The following is a 22,259-nucleotide window of genomic DNA, read 5'->3' as shown; positions in this document are numbered from 1 at the left end:
GTTATCTAGACAAACAATCCTACTCCACTGGTCTACTACTCCTTCTGCTTATTTTTTTTATTTATCTCCCAAATGCTTTCAAACATGACTCAAGGCCTCTGGCAATAAATGTCTTGTGTCCCCACAGGGCTGCTGCTGAGCCCATTTCCGAGCCCTACAGCACAAACACATGCTGGGAATGGGAGCTGGAGTGGGATGGGACATTCAGTGAAGTTACCAACTGGTTTCTCAGTGGATTTGTGTCAATTAGTCAGTTAACCCTTAATCTAATCAGAGGAACACAGGTCCAAATTGACTATGATAGGTGTTAGCTTGCTAGAAAAGCAAAAACATGCAATATCATCACTGAAAGTATTAAAAGACATTACTCCTCCTCAGTTTGCAGACAGTATACTTCTGTAAGCCTCTTGAATGATCTGCTATTTTCTATTCTGTTTATATCCATTTTATAATACTAGCAACGACTAGAGTTAAGGCTTCAGTAATAATAATAATAATAATAATAATAATAATAATAATAATAATTAGTATTAGCATAGCATCAGACATACTATCCCAATATTATCCCTGTGAGCCTTTATAGTGTGTCGTCACTATTAAAGAATCTCCCTTTAATTTTCAAAGGTTTGGAATGACTTCGTAGTGGGTTCAGCAGTTGAGCATCTACTATATGCTAGGCAATGTTCTAATTAGATTGTAGAGAGACATTTTCCATATTTAATGAGGCAAAAGGTCTGGGAGTTTAATTTGTTAACTAGCATGCAACTACCGAACACAAGAACCACAAACTACGTAAATAACAGGAACTCAAATAGACATGCTAATAGCTAAAGTTCTTTTTTTTTTTTATAAAATCAATTCAATATGCTGCATAGCAAGCAATCAATCACACTGCAATCATCATTTACAAATCAAAGGACAACACTGATAATCACTCATGGGGATACATACAACTAGGTGGAAGTGTGTGATTATGGATGAGTAGACTGGAGTAGATGCAAACTGTAAATTATGTAACTGTCTCTTGTAATTATCCTGCTCGAGTACAGAAACAAACTTCCTGTGTAATTTTGCGGGAGAATAGAGATTGAGATACAGAATCACTTTTTAGTTGGTTTTAACCCTTCAACAGCTATTTAATTACGTGTGATGAGGTCAAAGAAAGTTTATGCTTAATTTATAAAAAGTTGTCAGGGAGTTATTTCAAAGAAAATCCTCTGAAAAGCTCTAGATTATTAATGAAATCATGATTTCATTTTCTCTTCAAAAAGATTTATCTAAATTATTTGGCAAAATAAACAATGTTTAAAGCAAATTCACGGGCACCATTCATTTTATTTCCTTTCTAAAAACATTTGTTACGCTCTGCAAGTTTTTAACTGGATGTAACTGAAAAGCTGCAGGGGTGGGAGGCTGTCAGAGTCCTCAGACACAGCTTCTGCTTTAGTAGGGAAAAATCTTATTAACTTCTTTAAATTCATGGGAAGAGTTCCAGCACTGGGCCAACCACAGGGCAAGACTTCAACTCTATGAACAGAAAAACATCTTCTCTGTAAGAAGGAACCCTGCTTTTTAAAATAAATAATCAGCAGAGCCTCATTTCAGCATTTTCCTTTCCTGTTCTTAGAATCTATGTTTTAACATATTTTCTCCTTTACAAGCATTGTTGGTAGTGCCTAAATATCTGCTCCTAATTATAGAACTGCCTAGGAACCAGCATTCTAGGACGGGGATTGGGGGGCAATTTCCTCCCCACACTTATAGTGTCTATCAGGATTTTTCTTCATTTAAAAAACAGAAAACAAACAAAGAAAGTTCTAATGCTGTGATGTCTTTCTTTGTCTCTCTGTCCTCAGTTAGATATTTTCCCTTCATTCCACCACTATCCTGCACTACCATATCTTGTCTGAATCTTCCATTTCATCTGTTAACATACAACTCTTCAGTTATGTTTCTCTAAGTTAAGAGTACAAGCAGAGGCTGGGGTTGTGGCTCAGTGGTAGAGCACTTGCTTAGCACATGTGAGGTACTGGGGTTGATCCTCATCACCACATACAAATAAATAAATAAAATAAAAGTATTCTTTCCACCTGTAAAAGAAAAAAAATTAAAGAAGAGTAGACTCAACACTTGAGGACATGATTCTAGCAAATTTCTGTACATTACCTTCACATAAAAAGGCAAAGACTGACATGGTATTGGTGCCGATATACCAAATACTTGAATGCTCACATTTTCATCTAAAAACAATAAAGGTGAAAACCTATCTCTCTCCAAAGCATCACTAATATAATGCTACCAATAAATGAAAAAAAAATTGTCCAGTTTCAAGTTACAAAAACCCAAGCACTAAGACACCATAGGGTACAAACTCCATTTTAAGAGGATCACTTAAAACAAAACAACAACAACAACAACAAACAAAAAGACAAAAACAAAAAACAAAAACAAAACAAAAAACACAGATACTGAATACAACACAAGACAAACACAGGCAACTGTCCTTGTAACTATTAGCTGGGATCAGGAAATAACATTTTGCCAACTTCCCCAGAAAACTTTCCATTTGTCCCAGACAATCACCCTTCCCTTCTCATAAGTAACTACTATCTGCACACTTACCGTAATCCTTTGTGTTTTTAAAATATTTTCATCAGCAAAATATACTAGATAGGTAGCATATTATTCATTAAATTTTTTTTTCAAATGTATTTTAAGTTTCTTTTTATTTATGGGTTCCCTCCTCCACTCCTATCTTTTCTTTCCAATTTAACTGTTCATTAACTGGAGTCCTCTGATGTTTTCAGAGACTGATTTTGCTGACTGCATATTCACAACACAGTTCAATGTTCCTCTTCATTCTGTATTTTCCACAAAATGTCAGCAGTACCTTGATCAGAAGATACTTTATTTCTGGTTGACCCTCTCTTTTCAAGATTTGCAGCTGTTGATGTTCAATGTGTAGACTGATTAATTCACCATGGGAGACTGTACATGGATATATATATATATATATATAGCCCAGTGGGAATCCTTCAAGTTGACTCCTGAGTCATGACATGACCCTAACAATTTTTGCTTCTTTGCTGCCTAGTGTGACATGGAAAATTCTTTTTTACAACTATTCTACTTCTGTTAAAATGGTGACTCACAGGCTGGAGTTGTGGCTCAGTGGTAGAGCGCTTGCCTAGCATGCGTGAGGCACTAGGTTTGATCCCCGGCACCATATAAAAATAAACAAATAAAATAAAGGTATTATGTCTATCTACAACAACAACAAAAAATAAATAAATAAAAAATGGTGGGCTGGGGATATAGCTTAGTTGGTAGAGTGCCTGTCTCACATGCACAAAGCCCTGGTTTCAATCCCCAGCACCCCTTCCCCAAAGAAAGGGTGACTCAATACCCTGGGGTCATATTCAAAATTATAATTAGAGTGAGGGCCACCTGTATCACATTCCCTCATGATTTCAGCAACACTTTTCCCCCAATACCTTCTGCCATATAATTATACTAAAGGTTTTATTCAACATGGACAAATAGTTACATGCATAACAAAATCGCTTTTAACCCACTCAATTATTTTTATGTATTTTAGAATATTAAAACATTTTTGTTGAAAAAAGTTCCTCTGTGGTGTTAACCCAAATCAGGACTCAATATAAATAATTACAATACAAAGGTTTTTAAGGCTGTAAACATGAAAAGGTAGCATGAATATTAATCACAAATCTGTAGAGGATAAAAAAATTACCTTTCTATATAGTATTTTTCTAACATAAATGCTAAATAAGTTAAGGGAATTTTTTTTTTTACTATGTATTTTTTTAGTTGTAGGTGGACATGATACCATTATTTTATTTTTATGTGGTGCTGAGGATCGAAACCAATGGCTCACCCATGCCAGGCAAGCACTCTACCACCTAGCCACAGCTCCAGCCCAAGAGAAATCTTTTGTTTTACCCCAAACAAATTGATTTTTTTTAAAAAAAGCAAGCAAACAAAATATTACCTTACAACCACCTGAAATTATGAAATTATGGAAGGGGTTAGCATACATTTATCTTAGAATATTTTACATCAAACACAATATCTCTACTATAAGCTGGGAAATACGTTCAAGGGGTATAGTTCCCTTGAAATCAAACAAGGTATTGCCCTAATTTTAACCAATCAGAACAAAATCTTTCTTGATCTTGTTTTAACAATGAAAAATGCTTCCCTTACATATATCTTAACTAGGAAAATGGAATAAAGAATTGAAAGCACCCTCCTTCATTCCTGGACTACCAGGGCCTTGTGTGTATCTCACATCACAGAGGTTAAATTAGATGAATCCCTTTTGTTTATGACTCCCACTATCCTATAGGCAAGGACTAGATCATTTATTCTTTTTTTTTTTTTTAAGTTGTAGGTGGACACAATACCTTTATTTTATTTACTTATTTTTATTGTGGTGCTGAAGATCAAACCCAGTGCCTCACATGTGCTAGGTAAGCACTCCACCACTGAGCTACAACCCTAGGCCCTCATTTATTCTTATATGTGCATCACTTAGGCCATCCTTGGCATAGTCTGTAAAGCATGTCTGCAGAAGGGAGGTATAAAGGGATAGGTAATGGGAAAAAAACAAAAGACTGAGAAGATCTGAAATCTATCAGAAGCCAGCTAAATATACCTGATAAGTGCTGAAATGGATATAAAGAAGAAGATGAACTGATCAGGCATTCGTTTATTCATTTATTCCCTTAACAAACCATTAATGTGCACCTACCGTGTACTATGCACTATGCTTGTGGCATCAAGTTCATCAGTGAACAAGTCCTGTCCTCCTGATGCTGAGGCTAAGGTTCCATTCACTGCTAAAGATTAGGTTATTTGCTAATTATTTGAATGAAATTTGTCCCGTAGTGGGCTTCAACATGCTTTTCAACACAAATGCCAATCAATGTTAGAAACCCAGACAGAAAACAAACAAACAAACAAAAAACTCACCTGCATGACAAAACTTGAAAAAGCTACATAAGGCAAAACAGTATCTTTCAGGAAAAATGAGAGTCTGCAGACCATATGTTTCATATTTACAATGTTTTCATTGAAGCAATGAATACAAACTATTCTATAAGAACTATTTATTTGCTCTTATTTATGACACGCTTAGTTTAAAAAAAGATACATAAATAAATTGTTGGCTGCACTGCCTCACACAACTCATTTCAATGCATTCTGTAATAGTCTACCTCTGAATAAATCACCCAGAGCTCAATTTTCAACCTTGATGTTATCTTTAGCATATTAAAATATATCGTGCTTCAGCTCAATGTAATAAAACAGTAATGGCAAAGGCTTTTAGTGCAAAGTATTATAATGAGCAAATAAGGAAAAATAGCCATTTTCCTTATTATATTAACAGACTAGAATCCTATTAAAATATATGTCATCATTATCCTTGATTACACAGGTCAAAATGAGTCTTCCAAAACTCAGCAAACACCCAAAGGACACAGCTGCTGGCCCAGTGTCTTTCAACAAGTGTCTAGGGTAGAGGTCCCATTCTTTAATAAGGCTAGGAAAGACCTGAGCACCAATTCTAATGCACAACTTCTTATTCCTTAATGGTTGCTTGACTGTTCACCAGGGAGGGCTGCTGGAAAAGCTGAGCAAAAAGGAAGCTTTATTTACAATTTCTCATGACTACTGTTGGAATTTTCCTTCTAAAATAAATGCATTACAAATTAATTATCTGACAGGAAAAGGTAAGAAGAGAAGTATGCCTCGGGCCAACTTTGTGTAAATATGATTTGTGTCACAGCTCCCCTTTCCTCTGACCAATATTCTTACTGCTGCAATTTTAAGTGATCTTGACAGAGGTTGAACCCCAACAAAAGCTCCAGGCCTCCTAAGAGGGCAGACACACCTGACAACACGAGGAAGTATACTAGTGCTGACTGATACTTTCTAGTAAGACAGATTTTTCCTGAGAATCACACATGACAAGAGAAAGCACATTAGGAAACTTGTTCCCTGTTAATTCATTTAACATTTGTTCTACAAATAATAAGAACATACTAAGCATCAGGCTCTTCCAGGAAATCCAGTAGAGAACTAAGCCCTGCCTCATGAAAGTTCCTTCTGGTGAAGGACATGAACAAAACATATGTAAAAAACCTACACAACTTTCTAAATGACTTTCTACCTGCTCAGCCTAGGGTTTGTTTTTTTTTTTTTTAATTTTTATTTTATGGTCAGTGCCTCTAAAAAATGTCATCCTCAACTTGCCCTCTGAGAAAAGCTATTGACTCCTGTACACTCATGGATTCCTTAGGTCTTGCCAACTGTCAGATAAAACCACTTAATGGAACCCAAATCCTACTTACCACAGGAGGCAGGCCAGTTAGTATCAAAACCTTATTCCAAGAATCAATTTCCATGTAGGATGAAATCACTCTAAATCACTGCTTAAAAATCACTCTTGTTTTATGTAAATTGTTTTGAGGTATCTTTTGTTTTGAAAAAGTCGAAAGTTTTTTTTCTTTTAAAAGGTCTACTGGAAATGTTAAAACTGGAAGTTAATAGCCAGCAGCCAAAACTACTATGAAAGACATTCCTATATTCAGATATCATATAATACAACATTTAAGCCTGTGGCCAACACACAAGGGAGGAATTTTTCTCTTTGAGAGGCCATGCCTAGCTTCCTGGAATCATATCCTCTAGGCAGACATGAAGCACAGGACTTTTTTTCTGAAGTCTGCTTCACGGACTTAGAAAGGCAGAGACACAGGAAGTAAGAAACTAGGAAGAAAATGCCTTTCTAGGCTTAAGAAGCACTTCCTCAAGAAATCAGCTAGGAGCTGTGAAGAGGATGAATCCCCAGGGATGCAGGTAGTAGTTTCACCTAAGCAAGAGATCTCTGCTGTTAGAATCAGAAGGGGGGAGAATGAGGTATGAAAAATCACACCAGTTAATGCTTTTAGTGCACAAGTAGAATAGAGATAATGTACTAAACTGTTCCTCCAAAACATCTTTCCTTAAATGTTTATTGTATTTCCTACTTTTCTTAAACCACGTGCTGTGAGTTGGGCATCATTTTTAAGAGAATAAGTGGAAGCACATGGCTCATCATGCTTAAGACATAAGTTTCATAACTTGGAGGCATTACACCAGTTCACCTGCACCCATCTTCCAGCAGCACAAACTAATTAGGGACTCAGTTTTAAATAGTATACAACCTCATGAAAGCCAAGGTGAAACCCTCAACATATCATAGAAAATGCCAGCAAAGTGAATTTCCTGAAGTGAACGCCTAATTCATTCACTCTCATTTCCTGTGGTTACAGACTTGTTCCATGAACACAACCCTGACACTGTATACTTTAAGACTGAATAAAGAGAGCCAAGGACTGAACCTGCTGACAAATTTTTATGATCATTCCCAAGTATTCAGATACTAATTTTAAAAATGCCTGAATGTATAGTTAGCTAGGGGGGGTAGGAATACACACACACATACACACAAACACATCTCCCAGTGTTCCAGTCTTCCCAGCTTAAAACAACCAGGTTTCTGTGCCCCAGCCCTTGACGGTCAAACTTTTTCAGTTTGCTTCGTTTAATTCCACTTAAATCATAGTTCTCCAAAATATACATCTTACCCCATTTTCTCTGGGACACTGAATACCGGCTGGGGAAAGACCTTAAACCTGAGTTTCTTAGTGTCTCTATGACCCCCAAAGACAGATGATAAAAGTAACTTACCTTATAGCTTTCTCCGAGAATTAAGTTAATGTGTGTAATACAGGTGACAGTGCCTGACACACAGCAAGTGCTCTAGAAATGTCAGCTGTGATTATGATTATTGTTACTGCTGCAACTGAAAGGCTGACATCTTCTGCTTTTCCTGACATTTTCTCCTGATTTTCTTCCAATTTCTGGACGTTTTACAATTTCCTCGATAAGCTCCACATTCTTGATTAGCTTTTGAGATGTTGCAACTTTAAACACTCTATCCTCAGCTCTTTTTCCTTACACTCTCCTTACTGGCTGTCTTCACTTACATCTATAGCTTCAGCAACCATATCATGCCAACAACTTCCAGCAGATTCCTTGAATACAGGCCCCTTGCTGAGCTCTGGCATTCATGGAAAGCAGCACATGGATACCCAAACTTATACCCTGGCATATCTGATGCAAACACCTTTCCCATTATGCTTGCTTTATAATACACCCTCAATACTAGGGATTGAACCCAAGAATGTTCTACCCTGGATACATCCTCTGTGTCCATTTTATTTTTTAATTGAGACAGGGTCTCCCTAAGTCACCCAGACTGGCCTCAAACTTATAATCCTCCTGCCTCAGCCTCCTATGTTACTAGGATTACAGGAATGCACTGTCTTGCAAAATGTCAATACTTTTCTTTCCCTTCAGTATTTTTTTTAGTTATACATGGACACAATATCTTTATTTTGTTTATTATTATTTTTTTATGTGGGGCTGAGGATCAAACCCAGTGCCTCACATGTGAGAGGCAAGTACTCTGCGACTGAGCCACAACCCCAGTCCAATATCAATACTTTTTACCACACTGAAGTTTCAGATTTTTATAATCAAGTTCACCTGCATACTTTTTTTCATTACTTCTTTCATTGCTTTGATGCCCAGAATTTCTTTGACCATCTAAAGATCAGATAAGTAACTGTATATTCTTTTAACTTTTTAATGTTCTTGTGTCCATTTTATTTTAGGTTTTAGGTTAATCATATGATTCTTTAATCTACCTAGAGTCTCTTTTGTAGTCACTTAAACATCTAAAATGCTTCCTCATGTGGTCATGCTGTTGAGTATGATAGTTCTCTCAGCCTACATTCCACCATTCAGCCTGGAATGTTTTCACTTCAACTTCCTGTGAGCTCTCAAAGCATCCAGTACAAACATACTGTACAGCAACTGTTGACTCATCAATGAACCTGACCACCTAGCAAGATCTGTCGTCTCCATTTTGTCACTGGTATTTAGCAGAGTGTAGACTAGAGTCCCCCAATCAATAAAGGCTGAATCAGAGAGGTAAAAAAATCAAGAAAGTGAATTCTCATCCTCCTTCGTCCCCCAGTTTGGAATCTGATAAATGCATAAACTCATGGTGAGTGAGGATGCCATCCTCTCTCAACACCAGCTACAATGCTGTTCTCCCATTCAGCAGAACCTGAGTCAGCTGGTTTCCCTGGGTCTCTGCTATCAGGCAGGGTCCTGGTTCTATGGATCCAAGAAAAAAAAGAACTGTTTGCTCAGCTATCACCCAGCCAATCAGAATGGAACCACTGGAGTACATATTATATACTATAACTACTATAAAATAAATTATATCAGTAAAAACATGACCAAGATAGCTCACTAAAGCACCTTTAAAATAGCAAAAATACTGGAAATTATCTATAGCCCCATACATAGGGAAGGGGGTGAATGAATCAACTATATACCTCCACACAATGGAATATGAAACAGCTGTTAAGAGAATAAAAAATCTCTATGAAGTGATATCCAGGATATATTATTAATGAAAAGAAGCAAAACACAGAAGATTATGGCATGTTACCTTTTATGTAATAAAGGAGGAGAAATGAGAAAAACCAGTTAGCTGCTCATTTGTACTAAAAGAAACAGTAAGGATCAGGGAATGAGAATGTAAAGGGGACAAGGGAAGTGTGAGACATTTAAGTGTACCCTTTAGTATGGTTTCCATTTTGAAATCATGCTCATGTTTTATATTCTTGGTACCAGGAATTGATTCCAAGAGCAACTTAACAATGAGCTACATCCCCAACCCTTTTCATTGTTGATTTTTTTTTTTTTTTTTTTTTTTTGGACAGGGTCTTGCTGAGGCCAGCCTTAAACTTGTGATCCTTTGATCTCAGCCTCTGGAGTCATGGGGTTACAGGTGTGTGCCACTGTACCGGGCATGACTTTAATTTTTTTTAAAGACAGGGGATGGAGGGGGGGAAATAGTAAAACTGAAAACAAATAAGCCTAACTGTATTTCAATGAGTAATATAACCACAAAGAAGAAAAAAATTTTAAAGGAACTAATCCAAATAATGTCTTGTGACTAAATATACTAAGAAATACTAAGGATAAAGTCAAAAGGAACTATACATGAACACTGACCTCTAGTTAAGAGGTTAGTTTTCTCATAGGTATGTGTTAGCAATTCTGAAGTTACTTAAATGTTCAGTCTAAGATAAAGCACATAAATAAAATACATTTTGGATAGTGAAAGTCTGAATTACAAACACATATAAATATCCTTTCTTATCTCAATATCTGAGAGGGCCTAAAAACAGTGATTCTCCAGTAGCAATAAGAATGCCAGTGACCAGATGTTTCCTTCCTTCCTTCCACATTGAACAACATCCGCAGGTGTTTTTTTTTTTTTAATGTATTTTTTATTTTGAGATAGGGTCTCATAAGTTGGTTAGGGCCCCACTAAGTTGCAGAGACTAGTCATGAACTTGCAATTTTTCTGCCTCAGCCTCCCAAATCACTTGGATTACTGACATGTACCACTGCAACCAGCCCAGACAGTGCTTTCTAAAAGCAATGTTATCTACTCTAGGAACTAAGGCCTTTAGGAGAAATGGGTGAGTCCTTGGCTAGCTAAAGGAAAGGATAAGAATAAGATGAATCTGGAACAACATATTGTATCAGAAAGCAAGGAAATATTCAAAGAATGAGAACATGTCCAAAGGGCCCAAAAGATAGCTTGAAGCAGTTTGAAACAATTTATGTTTGAGACAATCTGATGTTTTGGAAACACCAAAATCAATAGGTAGTAATTTTATTCTATTTTACAGAATTAAAAATCCATGAGTTTACAATTACATGAATAAGTAGATGAATAATTCAATGAATTGGGAAAAAGGAAAAGTTCTTTTTTACAGAATACCAATTAAAAGGAGGAGGGGCTGTGGCTGTGGTTCAGTGGTAGAGCGCTGGTGTAGCATGTATGAAGCATTGGGTTTGATTCTCAGCACCGCATGTAAATAAATAAATAAATAAATAAATAAAGTAAGTCTGTCAACAACTTAAAAATAAGTATTAAAAAAAAAGCCTATTCAACTAAATGGTGCTGGTGAAACTGGAAATCCATATGTAGCTCTAACTCTGCACAAAAATCAACTCAAAGTGGATCAAAGACTTTGACACTAGAATAGAGACCCTGTGCCTAATAGAAGAAAAAGTGGCCCAAATCTTCACCATTATCATCAGCCTACAATCTGACTTCCTTAACAAGATCCCTAAAGTACAAGAAGTAAAATCAAGGATCAATAAATTGGATAGATTCAAATTAAAAAGCTTCTTCTCAGCAAAAGTAACATTCAATAATGTGAGGAGAGAGCCTACGGATTGGGAGAAAATCTTTACCCCATGCACCTCTGATAAAGCATTAATCTCTAGGATATATAAAGAACTCCAAAAACTTAACAACAAAAAACTAATAACCCAATCAACAAATGGGCTAAGGAACTGAATAGACACTTCACAGAAGAAGAAATAACAATCGATCAACAAATATATGAAAAAGTGTTCAACATTTCTAGCAATTAAGAGACATGTAAATCAAAACTACACTAAGATTTCATCTTACTCCAGTCAGAATGGCAATCTTCAAGAATATAGGCAACAATAAATGTTAACAAGGACATGGGGGAAAAGGTACACTCATCATTGCTGATGGGATTACAAATTGGTACAACTACCATGGAAAGCAGTATGGAGATTCCTCAGAAAACTTGGAATGAAACCACCATTTGACCCAGCAATCCCACTCCTCAGTCTATACCCAAAGGATATAAAATCAGCATACTACAGTGATATAGCCACGTCAATGTTTATAGCAGCTCAATTCACAATACTAAACCATGGAACCAGCCTAGGTGTCTTTCAGTAGATAAACAGACAAAGAAAATGTGATAAACACACACACAATGGAATATTACTCAGAATGAAATTTTGGTATTTACCATTAAATGGATGGAGTTGGAGAATATCATGCTAAGCAAAATAAGCCAACCCCAAAAAACCAAAGGCTGAATGTTGATGCATGTGCTAGTTCACAATAAAGGGGGAAGGAAACTAGAGAATAGACTTACCTTAGATTAGGTAGAGGGAAGTGAAGGGAGGGGAGGGGTGGGGATGTGGGGATAGGAAGGATAATAGAAAAAACAGATGGTATTACTTCATGTATATTTGTGACTGTGTGACCAATGTGATTCTACAACATGTACATTCAGAAAAATGAGAAATTATATTCCATCTATGTATATCAAAGTGCATAAATGCATTCTATTGTCATGTATAATTAATTAAAATAAATTTAAAAATTAAAAAAAGAATAAATGAATGCTGAAACTGGCAGGTAAAAATTGGAAGAGAAATAAGATTTTTATATAATCCTCAAGTATCTTCTTACCATGTACTTACTGATTACAAAGAAGAAAACAGTAATTTCACAGTGAAGAAAACCAGCAGAAACCAACTTAACCCAATAATGTGATACTAGTGAGAGGCATCAAGGAGGACACAACATTACTTTTCTGGTATTTTTTGCCAAAAAGTATATAACCTGCATCTAATCATGATGAAACATCACAGAAGCCCAAAAGAGGGACACTGTAAAATAAGAGACACGTACACTTCAAAAATGTTGAAATAATGAAAAACAAAGTGAAAAATGACTAGGTACTATACCAGGTTAAAATAAATTTAAGAGGGCTGAGGATGTGGCTCAAGCGGTAGCGCGCACGCGTGCGGCTCGGGTTCGATCCTCAGCACCACATACAAACAAAGATGTTGTGTCCGCCGAAAAACTAAAAAATAAATATTAAAAAAAATTCTTTAAAAAAATAAATTTAAGAGACTTAATAACTAAACATGACAAGAAACATAATAAGTAAAATGACCTGTGATCTTGGACAGGGTTTTGTTTTGTTTTTAAACCCCACTGAAGGGACATAAGTGAAAACTGGCAAATACTGAAAGATGAATGAAGAAGCCAGGTGCAGTGGTGCATGCCTGTAATCCCAGTGGCTCCAGAGGCTGAGGCAGGATGATTATGAGTTCAAAACCAACCTCAGCCACTAAGCGAAGTACTAACCAACTCAGTGAGACCCTATCTCTAAATAAGATACAAAATAGGGCTGGGGATGTGGCTCAGTGGTTAAGTGCCCCTAAGTTCAATCTGTGATAACAAAAAAAAAAAAAAAAAAAGAAAGCTGAATGAAATATGTAGAATTAGATGATACTGCTAAATTAACATTAATTTCTTGGTTTTGATCATTTGTATTGTGAGTATGTATAAAAGCATAAAACACTACAATGTTTAGGGGTAAAGGTAGAACATGTCTGCCATTTACTCTCAAAATGATAAATTATCATATACATGGGAGGGAGATGTTGAGAATAATAATGCTGATGTGATAAAATGTTAATGTGGAGGATCTAGGTGGAGAATTATGGGCATTTTTGGTGATATTTTGATAACTTCTAAGTCTGAAATAATTTCAAAATTATAAAGAAAAATAGTGAGATGAGTCAAGCATTCACTGCTCAGTGGCTCTGGAAACAGGAGTCCATCAGCAAACACTCTGGTACCCTAGTACTTGGCAGTGTCCTGTGGGAAGAGCAGCCCTTGGCCTTGCCTGTGGGAGGGCTTATAATAATAATTGCAGAAGTCTTGTGGAAAGGGGACTATCCCCCAGATGTCTCCTGGGGATACAGACTGGTGGTCATTTATGTGTATGCATATGCATGCATGAGTTTGTGGATGGAGACAAGAGATGGGGGGGGGGGGACTTTAAAATTCCTAAGGAATAGAGGGACTATCAGAGTCCAGGAGAAGAGAATGTGGAATCAGCTTCAGCCATGACAGTCACCCTTTTGCCCACCAAGGTAGATTTTGAGCATAGCCATAAAACCCATGAGGTAGTTTATGAGTAGGCTGGGAGTTAGTGGTCTTCAGTCATGTCGGTCAAGCTCTGCAATTGCCTCCTGGGGAGACTTGCTCTGACAAATCCCAGACAACCTGTCCTAGGAAGCTAGAGACAAACAACTTATTCTGGAATAAGGGCAGCATTTGGCCCTACAGATGACCCTTCCACCTTTTCCATTATTCTGGAGAACAGTGACCAAAGCCCTGTATTTGTAGTTCCTTATTATATTTAATCATGCCTACAGTTCAGGGTGCAAGGGGGCTATGATAGCTTTTACTTTGTCTGCATCTTGTTTCAGCTTGCTAAACTAGCAATCATAAACAAAACAAAGATTTTCGTGTTTTACAACTTTATTTATACTTACTGAAAACGTTACCCTGATCAAAAGACCCCAGACTCATGTACAAAAAAGAAATAAATTAAACCATTAAAAGGTTCCTTACAAACCAGAACAGATTTTAGAAAACCTCCAATCCTGGGGCTGGGGGTTGTGGCTCAGCAGTAGAGTGCTTGCCTTGCACGTGCAAGAACCTGGGCGATCCTCAGCACCACATACAAAAATAAACAAGTGAAATAAAGGTGTTGTGTCCAACTACAACTAAAAATACATATTAAAAAAATTAAAAAAGAAAACCTCCAATCCTAGTTTTCCTTTATTGCCCTGACCATTGAATAAAGAGGTCAAAAATGGTTATAAGTGATCCATGCCCTCCCTCAGCAAAGAGGGGATCTAAATAGTTCTGGGAAGATGTTTATCTGCTATTATTTTAAATAACTTCCCAGGAGATACTTTGAATTTTTTCAGCAGACTGTTCTATCTTCTTTAAAAAACTTCTATGGCTAAGAAATTCTTTTGGTTTTAAACTGAATTTCTATTGAGTTTACATCAGTTCCTGTGGTCCCTGAGTGTTATAAAACTTTTCCCCCAGGGATAGGGATAGGCAGTGGTAGCAAATGTAAGGATAGAAGTTCCATCCTTAGCACTGAAAAACAACAACAACAAAAAAACAGAACCACTCTTCCCCCAGCCTCTTCTTTAAGGGAAGAATACCAATTCCCTTTCAACTTTATTCAAATCTTTCATTACACTCCTTAATCCACTCCAGTGTAGGCGCAATGCAACAGGTACAGGAAAGAAAATCTAGAATCTGACCCTCAGCACCACCTTGCCTGTTCACATCCTGGGAGTGGAAATGATCACAATATTGTCATTCAGAAAAGGTTTGTCTGCATTTTGTAGTTCATGTTTGAAAACACAAGGTAGACTCAAATACATTTTTCACTAAAACAATCAAAATAAAATAAACTGTTAGCCTTAGCCTTTATAGTACCCCTCTTGGGAATCTAAAATCCTTTCTCAGATCAGAGGAAGTCTTAGCCCTTCACAGACAGGTGGACCATTGGTTCAGAAACGGACCTTGAGAATCATTTCCTCCAATTTCCTTTTGACACAGTAGGGTAAACTTAGGCCCACAGAGGGGAAGGCACTGTGGAAACTAGAACTGGAGAGTCTCCTAGAGGCCCTTGCCTGAGTCTGTTCTGGAGAAAAGCCCTGGAGGATGGGAAGGAAGCAGATATCTAGGAGCCAAAACCTACAGGTTCTAGGAGGAACAAGCCCTGAAAGAGTCAGGAACAGTCAGCCTCCCTGCTTTGGGTGTCTCCAATGCAAAAGGGCCCTCTTGTTCCAAGTCTCATCAAGCTTTGGTTGTGCTCACGTAGAAGTAAAGTGCCCCTCTACTTATCCTGGCAGGAAGAGGATGGTTTCTTGTCAGCTCTGAAAATGTTCCCCATGGAAGGGGTTGTCAAATCTCTAGTGAGGTTCAAAGGACCCTCTTTTTTTTTTTCTTTTTTTTTTAAAAGAGAGAGTGAGAGAGGAGAGAGAGTGAGAGAGAGAATTTTTAATATTTATTTTTTAGTTCTCAGCGGATACAACATCTTTGTTGGTATGTGGTGCTGAGGATCGAACCGGGGCCGCAGGCATGCGAGGCGAGCGCGCTACCGCTTGAGCCACATCCCCAGCCCCATCAAAGGACCCTCTTGAGAAGTGTTCTTGTAAGAGTCAGGCCCTACAGAGTTCTCTGGAACTAAAAGCTCCCAGATGACAAGGACACCTCCAAACAAGTGCCATTCTGACAGGGTTTAAGTGTCACCACCATACCAGGTTTCTCTGTCCTCCCAAGGTCTCTGAGAGGAGGCATTTCAGGGATCCTCATTTGGGCCAGGCAACTTACCCGGGCACAGGTCTGAGAAATGGCAGGGGATGGTAGAGTGGGCTGTAAACCCAAGTCTATCCTCCAATCTCCTGTTTCTTTTAAAAACAGTTAGTAAATGATACCTGATTTAAAGAAAAAAAAATCTGAACCACTAAAATACATAAAAATATAAAGCTTCAGCCTTTGAAGGAAAGTCTCTGTTACCTGGGCCATTTGTGTCATGGGGAAGGCCTTAGTACCAGATCATGTTGTACAACTGAGATCCTACTATAATTAGAGCTTGAATTCTTACCTGGTAAGTAACAGTTCCTTTTGAATTTTATGTAGAAAATTATTGTGGGCAGCAACCACATCACTTTGAAGATTTCATTATTATCAACAAAAATATATCTCATGCAGATTACTGAGGAAACTGTCCTAATAGATACAAATAAGAAGGCATCTAAAGAGGTTATGATAAGTTGGATGCATGACACGTAAATTGATGATTACTACAAAGAAGCAAAAAGGGTGGTTAAGTGCAATAGTATAGAATATGGAGTCAAGAAGGATATGAGATGAAATTCCAGGAGATGGAATCAAAAGGCAGTGGCTCTTGAGCCAGCTCTTATCAATGCTCAGAACTGAATAGACAGAGACTGGAAAGGAGCAAGCAGTCATGTCAGGGAAGGGACTGCATAGACAAAGAATGGAGGTATGGGGGTATGTTCAGAGTATTTAAGAAAAAAAGAGATCAGTGAACTAAAAAAAAAAAAAGGGTAAAGATGGGTTGGAACTAGGTGTTTAAAAATCTTGAATATCGAGCTAAAGAGTTTGCCTTATTCTGTAAGCACACAAATACTATTGAAAGTTTAACTCAAATGGCTGCTATGCATACTGGAAACAATATGTATGAACAACTTATGAATGATGGCCACAAAAAACTCTAGAACAGACAATGATTTTGCCCTTAGAAATACTTTAACAGCTCAGACTGTAAAATAAAAATGATATACCAATAAGGTGGCCCTCCTAGGGAAAACTAGGTCAGAAAAGAATCTATAAGACTAGGGTAATAAATTACAAATGGAAAATGTTACCTAAAAATGTTAAAGTAATCAACCAAAGTTACTTATTTTAAAATAATTGTATCTTTCAATGCCAATATATTGTACAAATCAGTCCAAAACTAGTATGCAGTTATTCTGTCCCCAAACAAAAACTAATAATATAGATTTGGGTGTAACATATTTTCTCATGGATTTGTGACTGTATCTACATTGTGGTTTTTACATTTGATTTGCCTTATGAAGATTATGCAAGAATTCTAAATTTTCCTCCTTTCAGTCAACAAACTGCAATGTGATAACCAAGAAGCACACAGTTCCAAGTGACAGATTTTAACACAGCCAGAAATGACTAGTATCATGGGATTCCTAGCCTTCATGTTACCTGCATAATTTGAATCATTTCTCTAAATGCCACCTTAACATTATATGCACCTAATATAATATAAACAAGGAAAAAACAAATGACCATTTTTTAAAAAACATCTTGTGCTACTGATTTTTAATTGAGGCTCAGAAGATTAAAGTGTATATAAAATAAATGTATCTTGGGAAACCTCTAGACACAAACACTATAATAGCTTCCATAATAGAAAAGGGAAATTAAAACAAACCAACATAAGAATTATTTCTACTAGTGAGGCTAAGGATAGGCTACCTAAAGAATTGTGTTTGTAAATGGAAAAATTCCTTTCCCACTCTATACCCTATAAGATTACAGGCAAAATTTTAGAAAGCTGAAAATCCTTTTAAATAATATTTCCTTTAGATTTAATTGCAAATAATTGCCTCTTTTGGTGCTAATGAGCATGAGCACCATAGAATGGAATGTAATTCTGCCAGTTCCTTCAGCATAATGGCTTTGTGAGCCAGTGACACTGCAAGAGATCTAGTCTCAATTTCCTAGAGTACAATAACTGAGCAGCAGTAAATTTTTCGCTTGAGGAAGATTTTCTAACCTATGTAAATATAAATAGAAATCCCATTATCTATTGATGAAAACACCAAAGTAGGTTAAATAAAGTTTTATGTGTTACTGTATCCTGCTCCCTGGATCATGAAAGTAAATAAAGCACTTCACTTACTAAAATCAATGAGAAACCGTCCAAATCCTTGCCTTTGGTGCTGGGGCATGATCATTATGCAGGAGACATTATACTTCTGCTGGCAAAGCTTTTCCTGAGGGAAGGAGAAACAGATCAAGTATGTCAGAGCTCTGCTGAAGTGGGCAATTCCTGCACCTGCCACTGTCCTTGTAAAACAGTATACTCAGGTGAGCAGTAGGTTAGGTCAGCATCAAGCAAAATAATACTATTGTGTTAACCAAACCAACTAACAACAAACCATCAATTCTGGGCATGCCTCACAAATCTTTATTCTTGAAAGTTGAAACCATAAAATATGAATAATGAATTCAAGGAAATATAAACCAAATGAAACAGAATACAAACAGCATGTAAGAAATGCTTTCCTTCCTTGTTCATACAATTTGGGAGATTGAGAAAATAATATCCAGAGAGTTACCCAGTGCAGTAAGAATATAGTTGGCAACTTTGCTAAATAATAATTTACTCCTCTGCAACAGCAATCTTTTGCCTTTGAGAAAAAGCCTCAAACTAAAATTGTAGACATGTAAGGAGATGTGCACAAATACAATCTACTGTAAGTTAAAAGTCAAGGCCAAAAGGTATATAGAAATAACTAAATTTCAAACCAGGAAAACAGTAAAGAACAAAAAGGAAAACAACAAGAAACCCCAAAGCCTCCAGACAAAAAAAAAAAGAGAGCAAAACACCACCAACAGTCTGAAACCAAGAGGAAGACTAGGTAGAATATGATGAGAAACTGCTTGAAAAACTTTTTGCAATTATCATGGGATGTGGCATCAGGGCAGCAACATTTTATTCAGAGTACACAGAAGCTGCCAAAACCTACACAGAGAAGATCTGGAAAATGCTGTTGAGTTTGTGAAAGCTCTGGCCAAATACAAACCACAAATGAGATTGACCACAAATGGAATCAACCACATCAAAGAATTGCTTCAGAACACCCAGATCTTTAATGAACCTATTTGAAAGATCACAGGAAATGATTGTGGAAAAAACCCTACAGGGTAGAATTAAAGATTTCTTTGTAAAAAAGATGAGCTCCCAAATTTTGCACATTTGTAGCTGTCTGTGGAACCTCTAAAAAATGAGAAGGAAGCAATAATGTGAGTCCATTTTCTTTGGAAGATGAAATGTCCATCACTGGATGTGCACATCAATGGCAAAGGTTCAAATAATTAATTTTACTTTGCAAAGTTAGATAATGGGTCACTCTAAGGAAAAAGAGATATGCTCTAGGTTAAAAGGATTTATCCTTGATGCTATTCCTTTCATTATCCAGAACTATTTCCAGATTGGGAGTTTTGAAATCCAAACCAACAGCGATCCTTTCCCCCTCCTTAACACATCTTTTTGATAACCACTAGAATTTGACTTAATATAACCCCAAGGGCCAAACTCCTCCACAATTCCAACTAAAATGGAATCCAGTCTTTTAACACGGTTACTTTTTTTCTTAACATTTTATTTTTTAGTTGTAGGTGGACACAATACCTTTATTTTATTTTTATGTGGTGCTAAGGCTTGAACCCAGTGGCCATGCATGCCAAGCAAGCGTTCTACCTCTGAGCCACAATCTCAGCCCCCAAACACGGTTACTTTTTAGATTAATTTTTGTTTCACTATCCTGCCAAATGTATTAGTATTCTGAAATATTAACACATGGAATAATCTGTAACAAAACAGGATAAAGTTCAGCTTATTCTTAGTAAGCTGTTGAGCACCCAGGGAGAAGACAGGCAGAAAATGAAACACTATGAATCACTACCAGGGGCTGAGGTTGTAGCTCAGTGGCTGAACGCTTGCCTTGCTTGCGTGAGGTACTGGGTTCAATCCTCCGCACCACATAAAATGATAAATAAATTAAAAAAAGATATTAAAATATATATACATATTGTATGTATGTATGTATGTGTGTGTGTGTGTATATATATATATATATATATATATTTTTTTTTTTTTTTTTTTAAAGAGTCACCACCAATTGTATGCATTGTTACTATCCACAAGTCAATGTAAGACTCAATGCATAACAAGGAAGGCAGGCACCATTAAGCCCTGTTTAAACTCATACCTATTTAAAGAAACAGCATTTTCCAATAGGAAGGACAATTAAGATCACTATTGTTTTAAACTCGGAGAAAAGGACCTTAAAATACCTATATAAAAGGTAAGGTGTCCTATAAATTATATAAATCTGTTTCCTATTTATTGTTTTATTTTGTGTTAATTCTGACAATTTTTGAACTGTAATGTGCAAATTAACTTTTTTCATATTCATTTAAAAGTTTGGCCAAATATGTGGATTAAAATATTGAGGCAGTTTTCTATGAATGCTGGCTCTCATTCTTATTTTTGGTTATGGTCTCATGGTTGATTCTCAAATTTAGAATAAATATAGTTTGCAAGAATTTTCATATATACTCTATCTTTTGATTCCCCATAAAAACATCACTTCTATAAAGTATTCCATTTACATTATAGAAAAGTAGATTCATTAAATTTCATTTATCTTATCACCAAACATGAAAAAATATATCAGAAAAATTACAGGGTTTGCATGGTTTACCTTCTGCCTATAAGTCTCAAAATTACCATGTCTGTTTATGTGACCATTTCCTTAGGTACCTAAAAAAAACTAAAGATCACTACCTGGTAACCATCTTAAAACCCAGTTCTTCTTTACTATGTATGAATTATTGTTTCTCAGTAGCCTTACTGCAGAAGAATAAGAGAAAACTGCTCCAATGACAAAGACAAGCTATTGCCCCTCAATATGTCCAGGTCTTCCCCATGTTAACAGCAAGGTAAGTCTGCTTCAGAATTTAAAACAATAGCACAGAGAATAAGCGAGCCAAGTGTATCAGCCTGACTGTCCAAATGTCAATGTTCTAACTCACTGAGATCATTATTGACCACAGAGGGGAAGGCAACAAGAAGAAAGGAGAGTGGGCTCTTAAATGTTACATTACATTAAAACCTTCACGTTGATACCACTTAAGGGGAGATGAAAAATAAGGTTAACATTTCGAAAATCAAGGATGACAGGTGGTCTACAAGACTGCAATTATAACATCACAAAGATGCTGACAGTCAACACAGCACACAGGGCTGGGATCCTTACACACTTCCTAGGCACCATGCTCTTTTGTTTGTTTGTTTGTTTGTTTTTTAATGAGTTCTAAACAAGAACCTGAGCTTTTCACAAACATGTGCCACTTATTCAAATTATAGTCATAAGAAAGCTCTGTTCAAAGAATTGGGTTCTACTAAAAACATTTCAAAGAAGAAAATTAAGGTCATGCTGGCTCTTGTTTTACCTTAGAGAAGTATCCAACCAGATGACAGCCTTTTTCATCATTTTTTGTAAGGACATAAAAAAGGAATGGCTCGACATCATAATACAAGGTTTTGTGGTCCAGGAAGAGCTTGGCTAACAAGCAAAGGTTTTGGCAATAAATTTTGCTCATATTCCCATCAACCTAGCAAAAAGAAACAGACACCATTATTTAACATAGAAATATCACCCAATATAAAATTGTTTCTTCTACATTGTATCTCAGAAAGTATAAATTTTATTTCCATATCTAAAATGGAAAGATTAAAACATTTCATTAAACAAATTGAGAGCAAACCAGAAAACAGCTGTCACATGGAAAATTGGAATTTGACCTTTTCTCTTAATTAGGGTAAATTTAAGGAAGCTCAATTTTCTCTTTAAGCTATCTTAAGAAAGGACAAACCACTAGCAATGGAATAATTTTTACTTGCAACTTAAAAATTATTAAGAGTGTCTTTTTTTCTTTATTTGAACCAAATAAATCTGAATTAAAGAAATATAAATAAATGAAAATACTTCAAATACATTAAACTTTATGTTGTTTTTAAAAAGACTTCAAATAAAAA

The 22,259-nt window shown here is 36.4% G+C and overlaps 1 protein-coding gene across 4 annotated transcripts in view; it reads right to left on the bottom strand.

Annotated features, from left to right (window-relative positions):
• KAT6B (lysine acetyltransferase 6B) overlaps positions 1-22,259 on the bottom strand; it is a 190,195-nt gene that overhangs the window by 19,586 nt on the left and 148,350 nt on the right. For all 4 annotated transcript variants that reach the window (XM_081267040.1, XM_081267039.1, XM_081267041.1 and 1 more), the window contains exons 12-13: positions 21,674-21,835; positions 18,333-18,426 (exon numbers count right to left, since the gene is read on the bottom strand). In XM_081267040.1, coding sequence (XP_081123166.1) covers positions 18,333-18,426; positions 21,674-21,835 — 256 coding nt within the window. The remainder of the gene's footprint in view (positions 1-18,332; positions 18,427-21,673; positions 21,836-22,259) is intronic.

Source organism: Spermophilus citellus (assembly GCF_964194105.1).
Source record: "Spermophilus citellus genome assembly, chromosome: 15".
Taxonomy (NCBI): Eukaryota; Metazoa; Chordata; class Mammalia; order Rodentia; family Sciuridae; genus Spermophilus; species Spermophilus citellus.
This window is presented reverse-complemented; position numbering and strand designations above follow the sequence as displayed.